This window comes from Chanodichthys erythropterus, chromosome 24 (assembly GCF_024489055.1).
Source record: "Chanodichthys erythropterus isolate Z2021 chromosome 24, ASM2448905v1, whole genome shotgun sequence".
Classification (NCBI taxonomy): Eukaryota; Metazoa; Chordata; class Actinopteri; order Cypriniformes; family Xenocyprididae; genus Chanodichthys; species Chanodichthys erythropterus.
Genome location: NC_090244.1, coordinates 3677019 through 3696026, shown reverse-complemented (window position 1 = coordinate 3696026; position 19008 = coordinate 3677019). Strand labels below are relative to the sequence as shown.

Here is a 19008-nt window from a genome sequence, read left to right as displayed (position 1 = left end):
AAATAAACCGATAATCAGGTGTTCAGCAAATGAAGATGTTTGCTTAAGTCTCCTCTTATGTCCACCCCGCAGACTCGGTGAGCGTTGTGAAACTACAAAACATGTTTCACGAGTATGAGCGCACAATCCAGAGGGAGAGGGACAGACACAGTCGCCTGGCGGATAAAACCTCTCAGCTGGAGCAAGAACGCAACGAGCTCAAGCTCCTGCTGGATGAGATCAGAGGCAGCAAGTCCAGCCTAGAACATCTCAGACTGGAGCTGGAAACTGACATGAACAATCTCAAGTGAGCTCATCTCAGTGCATGTGGAAGGAGGTCGGCAGCTCAACAGGGTTTTTAACAATGCCATTGACTCTCTCTTTCTCTCTCTCTCCTCATGAAAGGTTCCTTTTGAGACAGGAACAGGAAAAGCATCAGAGCGCTCTCATGCTGTACAATAAAACCCGTGAGCAGCTACAGAGGAAAGAGGAGCAGCAGCGGGCCGAGGCCGAGGAGCGCCACAAAGCTGAGCTGAAAGTCCGGAGTCTGGAACTGGAGATCAGAGCCCTGAAGAACAGCATCAAACAGGTGCAGACTGTTAGATTTTACTGCCCCCTGCTGGGAAAAACAGCTTATAACATGGTTATCTCAGTGTTGAACAGTGTGTGTGTGTGTCTGTGTTTGTATGTTTAGCTTGAGGAGGATAGAGACGAGTCTCAACGTCTCCTGTCTCATGAGCGCAGTGCTCGCGCTCTACATGAGGAGTTACTCAACAACCACCTGCGTAAGCAGCAGGACATCGAGGAGGAGAACCTCCGCAACCTCAACAAGAGCAATGAGGTACCGCTGTCACCTCAGATATTACCAGCTTTAAGAAATGTGCTACTTCTGTTAGCAGACATATAGCGCCGCTGCACTTCTGGCGCCCTGAGTTCTAGTCCCGGCTCGCGGACCTTTCCTGATCCTGTCCTCCTCTCTCTCTCCCACTTTGCATCCTGTCTACTTACTATCCTATCATAATAGAGGCAAAAACGTCCCAAAAAAATAAAAAAATAAAAAAATAAAAAAATCGTAATCACATGTGCAGTGATGTCATAGCTTTACAGTCCAATATGCGCTGACATCATATGTTTACAATCACATGTGCAGTGATGTCATAGCTTTGGAGTCTGACATCATATGTTTACATTCACATATGCAGTGACATCATAGCTTTGCAGCTTTTATCACATCCCATCTAAGAAACCATGAAGAATAATCGAAAATAATCGAGAACAAACTACCAATGTAACTAAATCTGAAAACTGTTCATATTTAAAATTACAATTCCCCTCTTTCCTTTATTAATAAAATGTGTTAAAATCAAATAAAGGAACTTCAAGGTTTAGGTTTACCTCATAGAAGCAGTGAACTTAGTCAGCAGATCATCTATGTAACCCAACTGCTCTAATCCTGTTCTCTGACATGTGATTGGTCAGATTTTCAGGCTTTGTCCTAATGACCTGCACTTAGGCATTAACTTACCGTGTTATAGAGCCAATCACTCTAGTGCAATCAAGCCACATACTGTGTCATGTTTTTCAAGGACTCTTTTTTTAAACGGTAATAAACTGTTTGTCTCATGTTATTTATTGCTGCTGTTCTCAGGCCATGTCCCAGCTAACCGAGGCATCAGACCGTGAGCGAGACTTGATGCAACAAAACCGAACCCTTCAGGATGAGCTGAACTCCGCTCGGGCCGAGCTGGACCGCTCGCAGTGTCACAGCCGGCAGGAAGAGTCTCGACTCGCGGAGGAAAGAGACACTCTACGCGAGAGACTGGAGGACACCCGCAGGGACATGAAACTGAGCGAGGAGGCCTTGGCCCAGACCGTGTTCCAGTACAACGGGCAACTCAGCGCGCTGAAGGCCGAATGCTCCATGATCACCGCGAAACTGGAGCACGAGAGGCAGGTGAAGCAGCAGCTGGAGGCCGAGGCTGAGGCGAGCAGGGCACGACTGCAGGCGGCGCTACAGGAGGCCGAGAGATGTCAGGTCAGACGCTCTCCTTTTGTGTTGAACCAAAAGAAAAAGGATTTTGGTCAAGATTTGTCCTTTATTATGTTGGAATGACAAAGCTGATCTACTATTAAAGCTTCTTCTTCTTCTTCTTCTTCTTCTTCTGAGACTAAATTTTAAGCAGTATCTACAACCACCAAACTCGACTCAGACCTTCAGACTGTTCTGACTCAATGTGCTGTATGATTTCTAACTGATCCGATTCTAACTGATTACGATTTTTGTTAAACGGACGATCAAAACTGCGAAAACTCCCATAGACTTTCATTGAGGGGGTACTTTGTACTGTAGGGCTAATACTTAAAGAGCATTTAGGCCGTGTGTCCACCAGAGCGTTTGTAGCCAGCTGAAAACGCTAGGCGCTCTGCTTAAAACGCCCGTCTGTGGGCGCTTGAGAGCGCTTCTGCAGCGCAGCGTTTTTTTCCGTTGAGACGCTTTGTTGTTATGATACGGAATATCAGTTGGCCAGTGTTGTATTTGTCCCGCCCCTCCTCCACTCTGATTGGACGGCTGGCTAAAAAGTGACAGTGATGAGCGCAGCGTTTTACTCAAAGTTGAACATTCTTCAACTCGAGGCGACCAGTAAAAAAACGCCCAGCTCTCAGCGCTTGAGCGTGAAAAAGACGCTCAGCGCCTTGTTACGCTCTCTGCGTTTAAAAAACGCGGCGTTCCCATTGAAAACAATTGAAAAAGTACGCTCGGAGCTGGAAAAAACGCTTAGGTGGACACACGGCCTTAAGCTCTAACTTGCAAAGCTTAATGACTATCCCAGGAAATGCTAAAACGTGTTAAAACATGCTAGCATTGTGCTAATTCACGCTATCAACGTGCTAAACATGTTAATAACCTGCTACTTCATGCTATCAATGTGATAAAACATGCTTGCATTGTGGTAAAACATGCTAGCATTGTAATAATTCATGCTATCAGTGTGCTAAAACATGCTAATATCATGCTAATTCACGTTATCAGCATGCTAAAATATGCTAGCATCATCTTAAAAATGCTAGCAACATGTTAAGTCATGTTAGCAACATGCTAATTCATGTTAACAACATGTTAAAAACGCATGCAAATTCATGCTGTTAGCTTATTAATATATTTTAAAAATGTCATAATTCTAAAAATGTTATCAACATGTTAAAAAAAGCAAAGTGTTATCAAAGTGCTAATGTGTTAAAACATGCTAATTTATGCCTGCAACATGTTAAAACATGCTAGCAATGTGGTAATTCATGCTAACAACATGCTAATTCACGTTAGCAGTGTGTTAAAACATGTTAATTCATGTTAGGGATGTGTTAATTCATGTTAACAACATGTTAGCAATGTTTTTCTTTCTTTCCACTTCACTAAATTTAAAGCTTGTCAGACTTTCATATGGCTTTGTCAAGCCAACATCAAAGTTTGAATCTGGTTATTGTTTCAAACTCTTAGGCATCACGCACAGACGCGGAGCGCACACTCCAGCGAGACCGCGAGGAGCATCAGCGTGCGCAGGAAAAGCACATCTTTGAGTCCAGCACCCAACGGGACACCATCCAGTCCCTCTCCCAGAAACTCAGCAAGGCCGAGGCGCGTGCCAACAGCCTGGAGAACGAGTGTCACCGCAACGCTCTGACCATCGCGGAGAAGGCCGTGCTGTTGGAGACTCTGGCCCGGGAGAAAGACCAGGCCCAGGCCAAACTCAAAGAACTGGAGGCCACGGTACTGAGCGAACGGGAGCAGGCCAGCCGTGCCGGGGCCAAACTGGAAGCCATGCAGGAGCGTCTGGCCCAGACTCAGAGCGAGGGCGCGCTGCTGCGACAGCAGCTGGAGGAGGCGCTCAACAAGGGCTCCGCGAAGGACAAAGCTGTAACAGATGTGCACCAAAACTTTGCTGAAATGCTGAACCAGTTACGTGCAGATGGAGAGGAGAGAGTCCACCTGGTGGAGGAGAGAAGCAATGAGCTGGCGAAGACGAACGGCGAGCTGAGAGAGCAGAACTACAAACTAGAGCAGGAGAAAGCTGAGAGAGAGGTAGAGAGGTTTTATCTCTATTTCTGTATGCATATTCATTTCTTTATGAAGAACGACGGAAAAAATTAAAGTACATTGAAATAAAACACAACCTTATTTTCAGATATTCATTGGTATAAAACTGATTTGGCGCAATTTAATTTACACCAGCAAAACGATTTTACACATAAATAAATAATTAAAATATCCATATACAAATTCATTAATAATATATTATATACACTACCATTCAAAAGTTATTCGAAGTATTCAAAATTACTACTTTTATTCGGAAAGGACACATTGAATTGAAGTGACAGTAAAGACATTTATAATTTTACAAAAGATTTCTATTTCAAATAAATGCAGTTCTTTTAAACTTTCTTTTCATCAAAGAATCCTGAAAAAAATGTTTCCACAAAAATATTGTGGACATGTTCAACATATTAACCAAGTGGTAAAACATGCTAGCAGCATTCTAATTCATGCTATCAACGTGTTAAAACCTGTTAGCAGCATGCAAATTGATGTTAAAACATGCTAATTCATGCTATCAGAATGCTAAAAAATGCTAGCAGCATCTTAAAACATGTTAGCAACATGATAAACACTGCTAGCAACATGCTGATTCATGAAAGATTCTGAAGTATCATGTGACATGTTAAATTATGCTAGCAACATGCTAATTCATCCTATCAACATGTAAAAAAATGCTAACATATCAATTCATGTTAGCAACATGTTTTAAAACATGCTAACAACATGCTATTTCATGCTATCAGTGTGTTAAATCATGTTAGCAACATGCTAAAACATGCTAATTCATGCTAACAGAATGCTAAAACATGGTAGCACCATCTTAACGAACATTAGCAACATGTTAAATAATGCTAACAACATGCTAATTAATGTTAAAACATGCTGATTCGTGAAGGATTCTGAAGGATCATGTGACACTGAAGACTAGAGAAATTATAATGAAAATTCAGCTTTGATCACAGGAATAAATTACATGTTAAAATACATTTAAGTAGAAAACAGGTATTTTAAATTGTAATAATATTTCACAATATCACTGTTTTTGCTGTATTTTCAAATAAATGCAGAAGAAGGTGCTACAGACTCCAAACTTTTGAACATTAGTTTATATAAAAGTATAAAATGAAAATCTACAAGAAGGAACATATGAAATATTTTTTATTTCAGACAGACAAAGACAATAAAATGGCAGCGTGACACAACATAAAATGTGTCTTTGTTCAGTTGAATGGCCACTTGAAAAGCAGCTTCTCAACATGGTGCACTCATCCGGTGTAGATCCAGTGTAATAAAATGTAGAAGTAAGTTGATCCAATGAGAGAATAAAGCTGTTGGGTGTTTTTGCAGACCTCTCTCCGACAGCTGCAGCAGGAACTGGCCGACTGTCTGAAGAAGTTGTCCATGTGTGAGGCTTCTCTGGAGGTCAACACGCGGTACCGAAACGATCTCGAGGAAGAGAAGGTGCGCACACTCAAGGACATGGACCGACTGAAGAGCAAGGTACCCATTAATCTACTCATACTTCCTGAAAACTGTCCAGTCAGCTTATGGGAAACCTTTTACAGTACAATCTGTATGTAACTGTACTGGAGTCTCAGGAACAATATATGTTCCATATTCATGCATATTCATTAATTAAATATATGACAATTGTAGGTTCTTATGTAAGCCATTCAGTCCTTTTGTTTGATTCATTTACTCTTTTCCAGCTGCAGGAGTCTGAAGAAGTGTACGTCCAGGCCGAGAGACGCATCAGTCAGCTGAAGAGCTCTCTGGGCGATAAGGAGCGAGAGGCCTGCAGTACTGCTCAGAAACTAGAGGAGGCGCTAGCTGCTTCTACAGGCAAAGAGCAAACCATCAGACAGCTGGAGGAGGCGGTGCAGAGGTACAGTTAATCAGTGTGAACTGAGCCTGCAAAAACACTATCACTTCAACATAATACGTGATTTAAGTTAAATAATGTCACTCATGTAAGTGACGTGAGGGATTACAATCAAACACTTTACTTTAGAAAACAAATATTGTGTATTCATGCATATTTATTATAAAAATTAAATATAAATGGAAAATATAACTTAAGGTCATAGTACCATAATAGAGGTAGGAATGTAAATATTATATGATATGAATATTAATATTACATGTATATATTTATATTATTATTATATTATTATTATTATTATTATTAAGTATTTCAGTAATATCATTTATTGCATACTATTAAGTTATTTTTATTATATATAAATATTATATGGATATATTTATATTCATTTACATATTTAGATTACATTATTGAATATGAATATTTATATTCATTTGTCATGTCATTTTGTAACATTAATATGAATATATTCACATATTTTGTCATAATTGTCATTTATTGCATAATTTGAAATATATATGTATGTGTATATATATGAGTAACAGTACATTCATATTTACTTAATTAAATAGCAATTTAGTGCATAATATTAAGTTATTAAATATGAATATCTTATTGATATATTTATATTAGTTTATATTAGTAACATTTCAGTAGTTGTTTATTGCATAATATTAAGTTATTAAATATTAATACCATATAAAGAATATAATATGAATAAATTTACATTCATATTTACATATTTCGGTAATCAGTAATTTATTGCATAATATTAAGTTATTAAATATGAATATCATATAAATAAGAATATATGAATACATTTACAGTCATATTTAACATATTTCAGTAACAATTTACTGCATAATTGTAAGTTATTATATAAGAATATTATATGAAATTAATATAAATATTATGAGATATATATATAATAACATTCATATTGTTAAATAGTAAATTATTGCATAGTATTAAGTTATTAAATATGGATATTATATTAATATATTTATATTAATTTTAACATATTTCATATTTATCTGTTATTAAATATTATATAAATATGAATATTATATGAATATATTTATATTCATATTTAAATATTTCAGTAAACGTCATCAACTGTAATCAGCTACATAGCTAACTGATCATTAAAGGAATAGTTCACCCAAAAAATTTAACTTCTGTCATTATTTACTTCTGCTGAACACAAAAGAAGATATTTCGAAGACTGTCTGTAATCGAACAGTTTATGCTCCCCATTGACTTCCATAGTACGGAGAAAAAAACTACTATGGAAGTCAATGGGGACTATAAACTGTTCGATTACAGACAGTCTTCGAAATATCTTCTTTTGTGTTCAGCAGAAGAAATAGAGGTTTGGAACAACTTGAGGGAGAGTAAATGATGACAGGATTTTCATTTTTGGGTGATCTATCCCTTTAAGGGGTGAAAATAGTTGATGAGATTATGACATCTCTACAGGTTAGAGATCGAGAATGCCAGACTGGAGGCCACGACCAAACAGCAGACCAACCGCATTGAAGCGCTACAGAAGGGCGTTCAGGAGGGCGCTGTGGTGAGTTCTCTCAAATATCACTCATTTAGTGCTCAGGGGTCGAGCCGGACCTCTAGTTTGTGAAGTACGAGTGTCCTGACTCAAGTGATGATGGTAGATTTAGACATTAATCCTCATTAAACCTCGTTTTACCCTCTTAAGTCATCTGAGCTTCACATTTGACTTCAGATGAACTCTGGTTAATTAGGGGACGACACATTTGAGTCAGTCGGAGAGGAGATTTGATGTAAACTGATGGTATAGTCACTCTTTTCACAGCTCACAGGCTCATCACCTGGAGAAGGGGTTGGTATCAAACGTCTAGCTGTGATTCCAGCAATTCAATTTACTGAATGTTTGACTTTACAGCTCTTTTAGACCTCAAATCTTACTGTGATTACACTTGAAATGAACAGGAAACAATAAAGTGTCTGCATACTTTATTGTTTTTCTCTAGTTGGGTATTTTCGCTGTTTTGGTGGTGGTCTTTCATTGGATTGTTTCTTTCTCTCTTTTACATTTCTGGTTTCTGGGATCTGAAGTGTTCACATTGAAAGTAGATCTGCATGATGAAGTAGTTGATCAGCAAGGTCCTGTTGCGTATTGACCTCTGTGATGTTCTCAGGTCAGGAATCGTTTGGAAGATCTCGTCACAAACCTGCAGAGCAGTAAGATGACGCTAGAAGAACAGCTCAACAGAGAGGTACACTTCATAACAAACATGTGTCACATTGAGCTTGAAGAGCATATAGTAATGGCTCGTTTAATTGTGCTCCAGGTGCAGAAGCAGAGTATGATATCCCATAATGCCCAGGACTCACAAGCTCTGTGGGAGGAGGAGCTCAAGAGCCGATCACGACTGGGACTCCGCCTCTCTGAGCTAGAGAAAGAGAAAGGAGAACTGACCAATCAGGTGCCAGAAAGACACAATAATGTCCATCCAAAATGTGTTACTTGACAGCTGATATTTTTTATTATTAAATATACGTCGCTAAATGTTTAGTGACTCAACCAAAGCACATGGAAATGGATGATTTTGTTTGTTTTAATAGTTTGAAATTTCTATACATATACATGTATATTAGGGGTGTAACGGTACACAAACATGACGGTTCGGTATGTACGTCACGGTTCACATTAACTTCTAAATCTAATTATAACATTATTTTTCAATATCATATAATAAATAAATAATTTACATTTACTGTCATAACTTGTTTTCATGACAAATTTACTTAAACATATATTAAATAAGACATTACTAACAGGTAAAGTAAAAATAATAACATATATAAGTAGGGCTGGGTATCGTTCAAAAATTTTCGATACCGAGACGATACCGATACCTTGACTTCGATACCGATACCTAAACGATACCTTTTTCGGTACCAGTTTTATAAAATATGTTTAAACAAGATTACATAACCTCAAAAAAATCTTTGGTTTTATATTTTAACTTTGTTGACTTTTTTTCAGACTCAAAGACTCATCTCCTGAGCCACTGCGGGGAATAAAAAAAGCACAAATTAAAAAAATTTACCCAACACAATAAATCAGTGCAAATAGTTTTAATAAAGTTTAATTTTCAATGCAATGTGAGGCTCTTTTTTAAATCACTCAGCAATTGTTCTTCAAAAAATTCATTATTATTAACAAGATCAAAGTGGAAGTAAGAGTCACGCAAGTTCGTTGCGTCTTACCGTGAAATAAGAGTTCTGTGCCTTTATTAAAAACAACACATTAATGATTCATCTCTCATCCACCCGCAATTAATTTGAATGTTATTTTTTATTACTTGGCCCGACCCGCAAATTATCCGCAGTATCAGGAGGACGCTGATACCTCTTTTTCAGCAGAATTGTTCGCGTTCTGGAGTTAGAGGCAGAGCCTGTGCTCGTGCAGGTGAACGAGCCTGTCACGAACCGGTCGTGTGTTTCCATAGACTTGAGGGACGAACGCTGATGTAAAGCTGCTGTGTGTTGTACCTGTCCATAACTAGACTACAAAAAACATTGCGCGTTCCGCTGTTTCTGCAGGCAGTGCGACACTTTTGTTTTCTGTTAACAGTATCTGTAGTGAACCGGCTGCTCACATAAACAGCCGTTTCTCACCCGTCCATTCGGAGATAAACTGAAAACGAAACCGTTGATTCACTCGCCCTCTCGCACATAGGGTCTCTCTCGCGCGTATAGTTTTATATATTTAGATATAAATAACAGTGTAGCGCAACGTTACTTGCTCCTCAACGAGACAGCGAAAGCATTTCTCCGCCCCTCTCCTCGATCGGCTCCATTCTGAGGTATCGAAATTTGGTACCGAATGACAAGACACTTTTCGATACTCGGTAGTATCGAGGCAGTTCGATCGGTACCTAAAAAGTATCGAGTTCGGTACCCAGCCCTATATATAAGCTAATATAGTGCATATATTTAGTGAAATATTCATTTCTCTAGTGAACTAACATGCTGTGGACACTAAATGACTCGCCTGAGGTAAATGCAATGCACAATATCACTGGTTGAGAGATTACATGTAAACATATCTCTGCATAGATCGCCTGTTCTTCTTCTTCTGCACTTTTTCCTGTTGTTGCGGTTAGCAAACAGCGTTGCATTACCACACACGCCCCCTGCTGGATTGAAGTGTGGATCGCCTGTGCTGTACCGTGACGGTTTGGGGCGAATACATGTACTGTTACATCCCTAATATATATATATATACATACATACACACATTACCATTCAGAAGTTTGGGGTCAGCAAGATATGCACTAAAACTGTTTGAAATGTCACGTCGACAACGCAATTAAGCTTTTAAGGACCAGAGTTTCTAACACTCTCTGTGTTTCAGATGGAGCTCGAGAAGAAAAAGGCCAAAAAACTAGCCGAGCAGAAGAAATCTGTGGACACGCGTTTGGAGCAGGAGATGAAGCGAAACACGGACCTTCAGAAAGAAATGTACAGGTGACCCTTTAACCTTTAACCCCGACCGCTGCAGCTCTACGCCTGTAGACGTGTTTGAGTATGTAGAGAAGCCGGCTATGCGGATCCTCCTGCTTGCAAATCTGTGAGATGAATGCTTTTTACATGCTAGGACGCATCGTGTATTTGTTTAATTCAGTGCTGACTGACTCCAGGCCTGCTGTTATAGTGCTGTAGAATGACATACATGTGTAGCGCTAAGACATTCACACAGTGGCTCCATAGTGATGTCTTTCCAAGGATATTCGACAGGACAGATAATACAAGGCTTCATTTTATCTATGGGGAATTGATTAGATGGTGAAACAAGACTGACATAAGTACCTAGATCTCAAGTTTTTATTGGATTATTTATTATTTATTAGCATTATTTATATACTATCATACTATTTATTAATATTTTGTATTTTCTAATGTATATTAATGATTAGCTTTTTTATATTTTCAGCTTTTAAGTTTTAAATTTTAAAAGTTTATTTTACTAAATTTATGATGTGCTTTTATCATTTTTATCAGTTTTCGTTAAATAAATGAAATAGTAATTATTAAAATATAAAGTAAAATATTTCTATTTAGCTTTGTTTATTTCAGTTTTAGTTTTTCAACTTAAAATTAAGTGCATTTTATTATATACTATCATAGTATTTATTAATATTTTTTATTTTCTAATATATATTAATGATTAGCTTTTTTAATTAAGTTATTTTTTTTTAATTTTAAAAGGTTTTTTTTACTAAGTTTATGATGTGCTTTTGTCATTTTTATCAGTTTTTGTTAAATTAAATATTAAAGTATAAAGTAAAATATTTCTATTTAGCTTTGTTTATTTCAGTTTTAGTTTTGCGACTTAAAATTAAATGCATTTTATTATGTACTATCATATTAATTAATATTTTATATTTTCTAATATATACAGTTTTTTAATTAAGTTTTTAATTTTTACATTTTAAAACTTTTTTGTTTTACTAAATTTATTTATCCGTTTTTGTTAAATAAATACAATATTAAATGTTAAAATATAAATTAAAATATTTTATTTAGCTTTATTTTTATTTCAGTTTTAGTTTTTCAACTTAAAATGAAATGCATTTTATTTCAGTTAGTTGCCAAGCAAGCATTTCTTAAGGGTTTTTAAATATAACTTATCTAATGTTTATTTTTTATATATATTTTATATATATTATTTCTAACTCTTTTCTAAATAGTTTTAGTTAACAATAACCACATTGATAGAGAATGTCTCAGTATCGTATCTTGTATCGTACTGTATGTGTTAGGTTGAAGACTCTATTGAAGACGGCTAAGAAACAGCTGCGTGAACAGGGCGGTGCACAGCTGGACTCTACTCTGGGCAGCTTCAGAGGAGACATGAGCCACCGACTGGAGGCAGAGAGTTCCTTCAGCAGAATGAAGACACGGGTACAGTCTCAGCTTCAGGCATTTACATACATTTACACACAGACTTCATTGAGTCTCCTTTTCTCATCTGACATCTGACTCCAATTCTGTTGTCACCCCTCCTCTGGCGCAGATGGATGAGCTCCAGTCTCAGTACGAGCGTGAGGCATCACGCTGCTCCCGGCTGGAGGAGGTGAACAGACAGCTGAAGGAGAAGCTGGCGTCTGTGAAGAGCCTGAGCCGAAGCCACGAGCAGATGGAGCGCAGCAAGAGGCAGCTGGAGGAGGAGGTGTCCGGTCTGCGCCGGCAGCTGGAGGCTGGTGTGATGGACCAGAGCCAGGCCGAGCAGTACCGCCGGGAGACGGAGGAAAGAGCCCGACAGGAGATCCGACACAAACTAGAGGAGGTCAACCTCTTCCTGCAGGTAGAGACTCAACATGCACCATAATGCATTTCATTTCATTTGTATGCAAGGTCCAAATTTTTTTATTTTAATTTATTTTATTTTATATTATATCTTAAAAAGAATTTATTTTTTTAAATATTTTTTTGTTTTTATGTTTAGAAAATTTTTTTCTTATTATATGGTTCTTATTATATAAGTTTTAGACTATTTTTCAATCTTCAGACACAGATAGAATTTTATTTTGTTTATTATTATTTTTTTATTTATTTATTTGATTATTTATTTTACAATATTATGTATTTCTAAAATGTAATTATGTTCATTATAATAATTTTATTTATTATAAAGACACTGTATGTTTGACCTGAATTTTTATTATTTTTTGTTATTTAATTATTTTAGAATATTATTTCAGAAATTTATAATATTATTTTTAAAAGATAAATTAGAATAATTATTATTTTTATTCTAAATGTTTTATTTTGTTATTTATTTATTTGATTAATTATTTTACAATATTTATTATTTCTAAAATTTATTTAATTTTATTTATTATAAAGGTTTAGACACTGTATGTTTCACTCCTCAGATGCAGGCAGAATTTTATTATTATTATTATTTTATAATATTATATATTTCTGAAAAATAAAATATATATTTTTAAAGATGATTAGAATAATTATTTTTATTCTAAAGTTTTAGACACTGTTTGTATGCTTCACGTGTCAGACGCAGGCGGCGTCTCAGGAAGCTCTGGAGCAGATGAAAGCTGCGAACGAGGCGAGTCAGCGCTCTCAGCTGGAGCTGCGCATCAAGGATCTGGAGGGGGAACTCGGCCGCTTACGCAGCGTTCAGCAGGACAGTCTGGTTCAGAGAGACTCCAGCCGCAGCGAGCTGGATCGCTACAAACAGCTGTACGGCGAAGAGCTCCGCCTCCGCAAGAGTCTGGCCTCCAAACTGGAGAGGTGAGAGGCATGATGGGAGTCTACAATTATATTTATAAATGTTTGCCTTAACTATAATCACATTGTGAGATTCAAAAATTTAATTTAGTTGTTTTAACCACAAAAAAAAAAGAATAAAGAGTTTAATGGCAATTAATTATTTCAAAGCTTATCAAGGGAGGCACAGAAAATGATGATAAATTTAGTATTTAAAATAAAAAATAATAAGTAAACAGTAAAATACAAATAAATAAAAAAGTAAACAAATGCATAAATAAATATTATTTAAAAGCATATCAAGGGAGGTGCAGAATGATACTTTTACCATGTACATCTAAAAATAATAAATGCACAAACACGCACACACACATATATATATATATATATATAATCAAGAGAAGAGCAGAAAATGATGAAAAATTTAACAAGTAATCCTAAAACTAATAAAAACTAATAAATCAATAAAATAATACATTTTAAAAATAGTAAAATATAAAAGAACAAATGAATAAATATTATTTCAAAGCATATCAAGGGAGGCGCAGGAAATTATCAAAAATAATAAACAGAAGAATACAAATAAATAAATAAACAAATAAACAAATTCAGAAATATTATTTATTATTTTAGTATTTTGCATATCAAAGGAGGTGCCGAATGATATTTTTTACTAAGTACAACTAAAAATATTAAATGCAAATATATACTGTATATATAACAATATCAAATCATATCAAAGGAAGAGCAGAAAATAATGAAACATTTTACGAGTGACGCAAGAAATAATAAATACAGATAAATTAATAGAATAATATGTTTTTAAAAATGGTAAAATATAAGGAATATATATAAAAAAAATAATATGAAAATATAAGGAACAAATTAATAAATATTATTTCAAAGCATATCACGTAGTAAAAACTAAAATAAGTAAAAACTAAAATAAAAACAAATACATCAATAAAATAAAAAGAAGAACTAATAAATGACAATAAAATTATTTTTTACCAGCTCTTATTAATTTAATCAGCCCTAGTAATTATTTTAATTATAGAATACGCAGCTTTTGTCTTTATTTATTGGATTGATTTATTTCTGTGCTTCATAATTACAGTTTTCTTTCATAATGTGTCATTAAATGTCTTTTTGTTAATATAATGCGCAGGTCGAACGAGCGGTTAGCAGAGGCCAACACTAAACTCCTGAGCGAGAGGCAGCGCAGTAAGTCTCTGCTCACCAGCAGTATAGTGAACGGCAGTTTGGGAGGCCCCGCTCTAGATGTGGCGTCTCTGGGCTCTGTGGGGGCGTATGGAGCCTCTCTAGGACCCCTGAACAGGAGCCTGGGCCTGGGAACGCCTCTGCTGGGTACGGTAGGAGAATCCCAGAGCAACCGCGTAGAGGCCTACCTGGCAAAGGTGAGCGCTGCGTGAAGTCATTTCATTCTCTGTGAACAGGTTTCCAAATGCCTCAACATTCAACACTAACCATGATCTAACACTTCCTGTTAGCTTTAGAAGATCCACCATTTCACCAGATAAGTTAGTGAGAAAAATCATCAGATGGTGGTGATTCTAAAACTAACGAATAATTATATGCTTTCTCCTTCCACTATCTTTCCCTTCATAAACGTACCAAATAACCTCCTCGTCTGCTTTTCCTGCTGTCTGGACTCATGACCTCTTGTGTTTCTGATATCTTCAGCTTCTAGCTCAAAAGTCTGTTTCTCACCTGTCCTCTCTGCAGCCTGATACCTGAGCAGGTGTGTAGCTGTGTGCAGACTGTCAGAACACACACGCACACACACACAAACACACACACCTGCTTTAATGTGTCTCTGCGGCTTCACACAGCTGTTTTTGAGAGAATGAATGAAAAATACTAGTGTATTTCTGTATACTGGGTAATATACATTGTATACTAGCTACTATTTTTTTCGCAGTGTGCAACATTGAAAATACTGTTTTATGCTACATTGTTTTCAAATTATCTCATAAAATTTAGTTCTGCAAAAAGCTTAGCTGTTGTCAATAGGATTATTTTACATTTTAATTAGTGTTTTGAGTAAAAAAATGTAAATTTTGACAATTTGATCAGATAATGATATTAGTTTGAGATCTTTTAGCGCATTTGGAATGGTAAGTAAAGTCAAGCGCATTGCATTGTGGGATACGGTATCCTGTGCAGTGTGCTCAGCTTGTATACTGCACATTTTGATAAATGTAGTAGGTCATCCTGGTATTTAATGGGTACAGAAAATTTACATACTGTGCACAATATTCATACTAATGAAGTAACCATTATGTCTGAATATAATGAATATTTAAATGAGATCTAGGGCCCTATTTTAAGATCTAAGCACATGGTCTGAAGCACATGACAGTGTCCGAATCCTCTTTTGCTAGTTTGACGACAGAAAAAATGGCCCAAAAGGGTTGTACCTAGTCACTTAATGAGTCATGGGTGTGTTTTGGGTGTAACGTGCAATAAACCAATCAGAGTGTAATCTCCCATTCCCTTTAAAAGCCACCTTTTATAGACACCCTCAACCTGACGAGTCACGTGTGTACTGCCACGATTGATCAAATAATTAGCCAATTTCAATCATCATTACTGCAAATAGGTCATTCTGATACATGCAATGACTATGCATATTTTTATCTTTATGTACACAATAGTAATCTTTTACATTGTATGTAATCCTTTTGTTTTTAATATTTGGCATGTTTGTGTGCTGCTGCATGTCCCTGTGTGTTTAACAAGCAGACTGTCCACGCGTTGTGCACCCGCCTATAGGCGCATATTGTTAACACGCTCTTTAAATAACAAAAAAATACTGTGCCATTGACTTTAGACCAGGTTTTTGTTGGTCAATGGCGCATTTGTTTTAAGTTGCCTCAGAATAGCAACACGCCAACAATGCACCTGATGGGCGAACAGGTGGGCGCGAGTTTATTTGCTATTAAACAACGTGGCACTGGACGTGAAAATGATAACTGCGTCAGGCTTAAACTAGCAAAAGACACTTGCGTCGCGCCTGGTGTCACATTGCGCCGGGTGTATGATAGGGCCCCTAATGTTTATGATGTGTAACGTTCTGCTATTCTCGGGTCAAATTTTGATATTATTTGATCCTTTTTAAGGCGCATTGATACTCATTTCTTATACTAATATACCTGTGTGAACGATTGAGTTTAGCATCAGGTCTGCTGTTATTCTAATGCCCCTGACTGTTACATTCACAACAGATTTTTATTTTATATTATACTAATCAAATTTGATTATAATTATATCACTTATATATTATGGCCTTGTTTGCTCATATTAGAAGGATCATGTGACACTGAAGACTGGAGTAATGATGCTGGAAATTCAGCTTTGATCACAGGAATAAATTGCATTTTAAAATATATTTAAATAAAAAAAACACTTTTGTTAAATTGTAACAATAATTTCATGATATTGCTGTATTTTTTGTAGGCTTAAAACCCCAAACTTTTGAATTTTGACATGTCTGATTATTAATGATGCGTTTTTACTTTAAAAACATCCAGGCTGAGTGCTAGTTTTAGGACATGCGTGTTTGATGAGATGAAGTTAGAAGTGTAATCAGGTTTGTCTGTTCCTGTTACAGATGCAGACGGAGCTGGAGAAGAATATATCGAAGGAGCTGGACTATGGTGAGTCACTGTTACAACAAAATATCCTTAAAGAGGACCTATAATGCCCCTTTTACAAGATGTAATATAATGTCTCCAGAATGTGTCTGTGAAGTTTCAGCTCAAAATCCCCCACAGATCATTTATTAGAGCTTGTCAAATTTGCCCCTATTTGGGTGTGAACAAAAACACACCGTTTTTGTGTGTGTCCCTTTAAATGCAAATGAGCTGCTGCTCCCCGCCCCCTTTTCCAAAAGTGGGCGGAGCTTTAACAGCTCAACAACAACAAAGCTGGAGAATCTCACGCAGCCAAAATGAGGATTTTCAGTAACAGTGTTAACGAATACAACTGGATGTTTCTGAAGGTTTTATGTAAATTTTAGGGTTTGTGATGTCACCAACCCAGGAAGAAGCTCGTTGTAGTCTCTACCAGCCGTTTGTTGTAGTCCTTAAAAAAGCAAATTCTCTAAAAGAAAATCTCTCTCTTTGCATTGAACTTTGAGAATCGTAACTTTGCAGATGTTGTTTATGCTCAAACGGCAAAATTACACACTAACTAAAGTTAAAAAGTGAAATCATAATCAAGGACATCATGCTCTTTAACGTCGGCATTCAACGGAAGTTGCAATAGTCTTTTCTTCCCTGTTGTGACGTATATCTGAGTGAAACGCTTCTCAAACGAGAACAAATGTAGGGCAGGACCTGATTTTGTCCATGGGGAATTGATTGAATGGTCATGGTTTGCTATTGGTGGATCTCATGTGAGTGACAGGTTGCCCCGCCCTCGTCATCAGAGAAGAGATGTCGCTGCACATTTATTCTGTATTCATTTAAAGTGGCCTCAGAAGAGACTCAACTGTGCTTCTCTTTCTCTCTCAGTGACAGGAGAGCTGGAAGGAGGTTCTGCCCGTATGTCTCCCGTAGGTTCGGCCTCCGGCTCTCAAAACCTGAACGTGACCCTGGAGCAGAAGGACCCCGTGAGCAGAGCCACTCAACAATATCTGGAGGTGCTCAAGAAGAACTACATGATCTGACACACTGTGAACACAATCAACTCTAGCACCCTAAACCCAAACTAATGAGGGTGGACAACCACATGCCTCCCTGAAAGGGACAAAACATCAGTTTGTTTACTAAAGCTGGTGCTTATGGTGTTTAACATATTAAACGGCTGATCGAAGTACAATATGTTTATTCCTGCTGGTTCCTGCTGGTCAGGAGTAATGCAGCATTGAGATACGTCATCATTTAGAGTAAAAATGAAACTGATGCCATCTGCTTCAGACTTGTGCATTAGTGCTGCAAAAACAACACAACCACCGAAAGGGCCAAAGTTTCAACACTACAATCAGATTTAATCGAGTGTGAAGTGACAACGCACTTTTGTGCCTCAGGAGCAAATGAACCGCGTGTTTAAGTGGTTCTGTCATTGCTGAAGCCATATGGGCGTCACTGAGGTCTTGAGGTACGGGTGAAGTGCAGCTTTCAGTGTTGCGTCCCTTTTCTTGCTTTCATTGTGTGTGGGTTTAGTTGACTATGTATATACTTTGGCTGTTTTTGTAGTCGATGCATATTATAAAAAGTGTTACATTTGTACCGTTAATATTATTGCCAAGTAATGACAATGGTACGTTCTACACTATCGTGCAATATACTCGTTTTAATTTCAGATGACGAAACTCTCAGTTAGAGATGTTTTTTGGGAAATATGAATGCTATACTTGAATGAGATGAAACTAGACAAAGATCTGGTGAGTTTTCTCGAGTGTGACAGTGTCACCGCTTCGCTGTGCTCAGGATGAATCAATGTATGAGCGAAGATGTTGCGTAATGTTAATAAAATATGTGGAATTTTTTTTTTTGCATTGTGAAATTTTCTTGACAATTAAGCACATTTTACCTCAAAACTTCTATTTATGTTATCCTTAAATTTAAAATTCTCATTATTGTAATATATATATATATAGTATATTATAATTGTAAATATTATATAATAAATAATATAAAATATTACTGTATTGTGTGTGTATATATATATATATATATATATATATATATATATATATATATATGTAAATATATTTCTATATTTGTTTTTATATATTTTGTATAAT

The 19008-nt window shown here is 36.6% G+C and overlaps 1 protein-coding gene across 10 annotated transcripts in view; it reads left to right on the top strand.

Annotated features, from left to right (window-relative positions):
* Positions 1-18738, top strand: part of si:ch211-272n13.3 (ankyrin repeat domain-containing protein 26) — a 43387-nt gene extending 24649 nt beyond the window's left edge. For 6 of the 10 annotated variants that reach the window (XM_067379586.1, XM_067379581.1, XM_067379587.1 and 3 more), the window contains 18 exons: positions 73-286; positions 385-568; positions 674-820; positions 1628-2014; positions 3476-4057; positions 5423-5575; positions 5785-5960; positions 7437-7530; positions 7789-7815; positions 8135-8212; positions 8288-8422; positions 10360-10472; positions 11768-11909; positions 12022-12312; positions 13024-13259; positions 14404-14653; positions 16870-16915; positions 17774-18738. In XM_067379586.1, coding sequence (XP_067235687.1) covers positions 73-286; positions 385-568; positions 674-820; positions 1628-2014; positions 3476-4057; positions 5423-5575; positions 5785-5960; positions 7437-7530; positions 7789-7815; positions 8135-8212; positions 8288-8422; positions 10360-10472; positions 11768-11909; positions 12022-12312; positions 13024-13259; positions 14404-14653; positions 16870-16915; positions 17774-17928 — 3410 coding nt within the window. In that variant the 3' untranslated portion in view covers positions 17929-18738. Of the gene's footprint in view, positions 1-72; positions 287-384; positions 569-673; positions 821-1627; positions 2015-3475; positions 4058-5422; positions 5576-5784; positions 5961-7436; positions 7531-7788; positions 7816-8134; positions 8213-8287; positions 8423-10359; positions 10473-11767; positions 11910-12021; positions 12313-12990; positions 13260-14403; positions 14654-16869; positions 16916-17773 lie in introns of those variants that run through there. The other 4 variants (XM_067379582.1, XM_067379583.1, XM_067379585.1 and 1 more) reach the window with 4 other exon arrangements.
* Positions 18739-19008: the final 270 nt, after the last annotated feature.